Source organism: Chaetura pelagica, unplaced genomic scaffold (assembly GCF_000747805.2).
Source record: "Chaetura pelagica isolate M959 unplaced genomic scaffold, ChaPel_1.0 scaffold341, whole genome shotgun sequence".
Taxonomy (NCBI): Eukaryota; Metazoa; Chordata; class Aves; order Apodiformes; family Apodidae; genus Chaetura; species Chaetura pelagica.
In genome coordinates, this window is record NW_009952151.1 from 720,978 (window position 1) to 722,173 (window position 1,196).

A 1,196-nucleotide genomic window follows, 5' to 3' on the forward strand; every position below is an offset into this window, starting at 1 on the left:
CAGGAATGGAAGATGGAGCACAAATGAAAATGTCTGAAAGGCTCTGAGACAAATGGAGAGACCACTGAATTGAGAACATAAATAGATAAACAGGAAAATCGTGGCTGTGGGAAAAGAAGCTTCAAATAAACAACTGACAATTAGTGCTCTTATTCACAGTGTTAGAGGATGTTTGTCCATGTAACAGAGCTGCCACACAGTCAGGCATAACTGACTGTTTCTGCTCAACAGATGCCCAGAACATCTTTTGAGGAACCTTTTTGTTTCCACAGTGTTCTTCAGTAGAAAGGGGTCCTCAGTTACTTGGGATGTTCCCATCCATGAGAAGTCCCTTGTGTTGTGGGCCACAGGAACCTGAGACCATGTTATTTCATGTTCAGAAAAAAGTTTCTCATTTAAAAAAAAATATTTTAAAAAATCCAAGTAGTTGGAAGTTGCACTTGTGAAGTGAGTTACTACTGTGTATAGAATATTGTCTCTGATAACTGATGATAAATGTCTTTGAGACATTTATGCTAAAGCCCATAAATCAAAATTCTGTTTACTTAACCCTGCAGTGGTAACATACAGATGGAATTAACACCTTTTGGAAAGTGTAGCTAAGTGAATATTCTCATTGAGGTGTACCTAGCAGGACAATATGCACATCTTTTATTGCTGGAAGGAACCTGCTTGAATTATGCTTTTGCTTAATTGCTGTTTCTGTGGTATTTTGCCAGTCTCTTCCAATTTCAAGATCATGGCAATTGTTTTTCTTAATGAAATGAGATTGTTGTCTTTGCTAGGACTTGAAATTTCCAATGAGTAAATCTCCAATAGAGACTGTGTAATTAGAGGCTGTAGTAAAAATCACCTTCAGATTATCTTGGAAGTTCCCATCGTAGTATAGAACTCTTGCGTATACCTTAGGTTCTACAGGCTGAAGGAATGAGAACTTGGAATTGGAAATTGTGTAGCTGAAAAGTTCTGGCTTTGGCAGAGTTATTGCATCTAAGAGTGCACATTTCTCACCCAGTAATTATTTTTTCTGTTGCCTTGTAGGTTGCCAAGATATTGCAGATGAATTTAGAGCACAAGAAATTGATGGACAAGCTCTCCTCTTGTTGAAGGAGGATCACCTTATGAGTGCAATGAATATTAAGCTTGGACCTGCATTGAAAATCTGTGCACGTATCAATTCATTGAAAGAATCCTAG

At 37.8% G+C, this 1,196-nt stretch overlaps 1 protein-coding gene across 1 annotated transcript in view; it reads left to right on the top strand.

Annotated features, from left to right (window-relative positions):
* PHC3 (polyhomeotic homolog 3 (Drosophila)) overlaps positions 1-1,196 on the top strand; it is a 21,363-nt gene extending 20,167 nt beyond the window's left edge. Inside the window, exon 14 of the mRNA XM_010006673.1 lies at positions 1,042-1,196. Within this exon, the coding sequence (XP_010004975.1) occupies positions 1,042-1,196 (155 nt within the window). The remainder of the gene's footprint in view (positions 1-1,041) is intronic.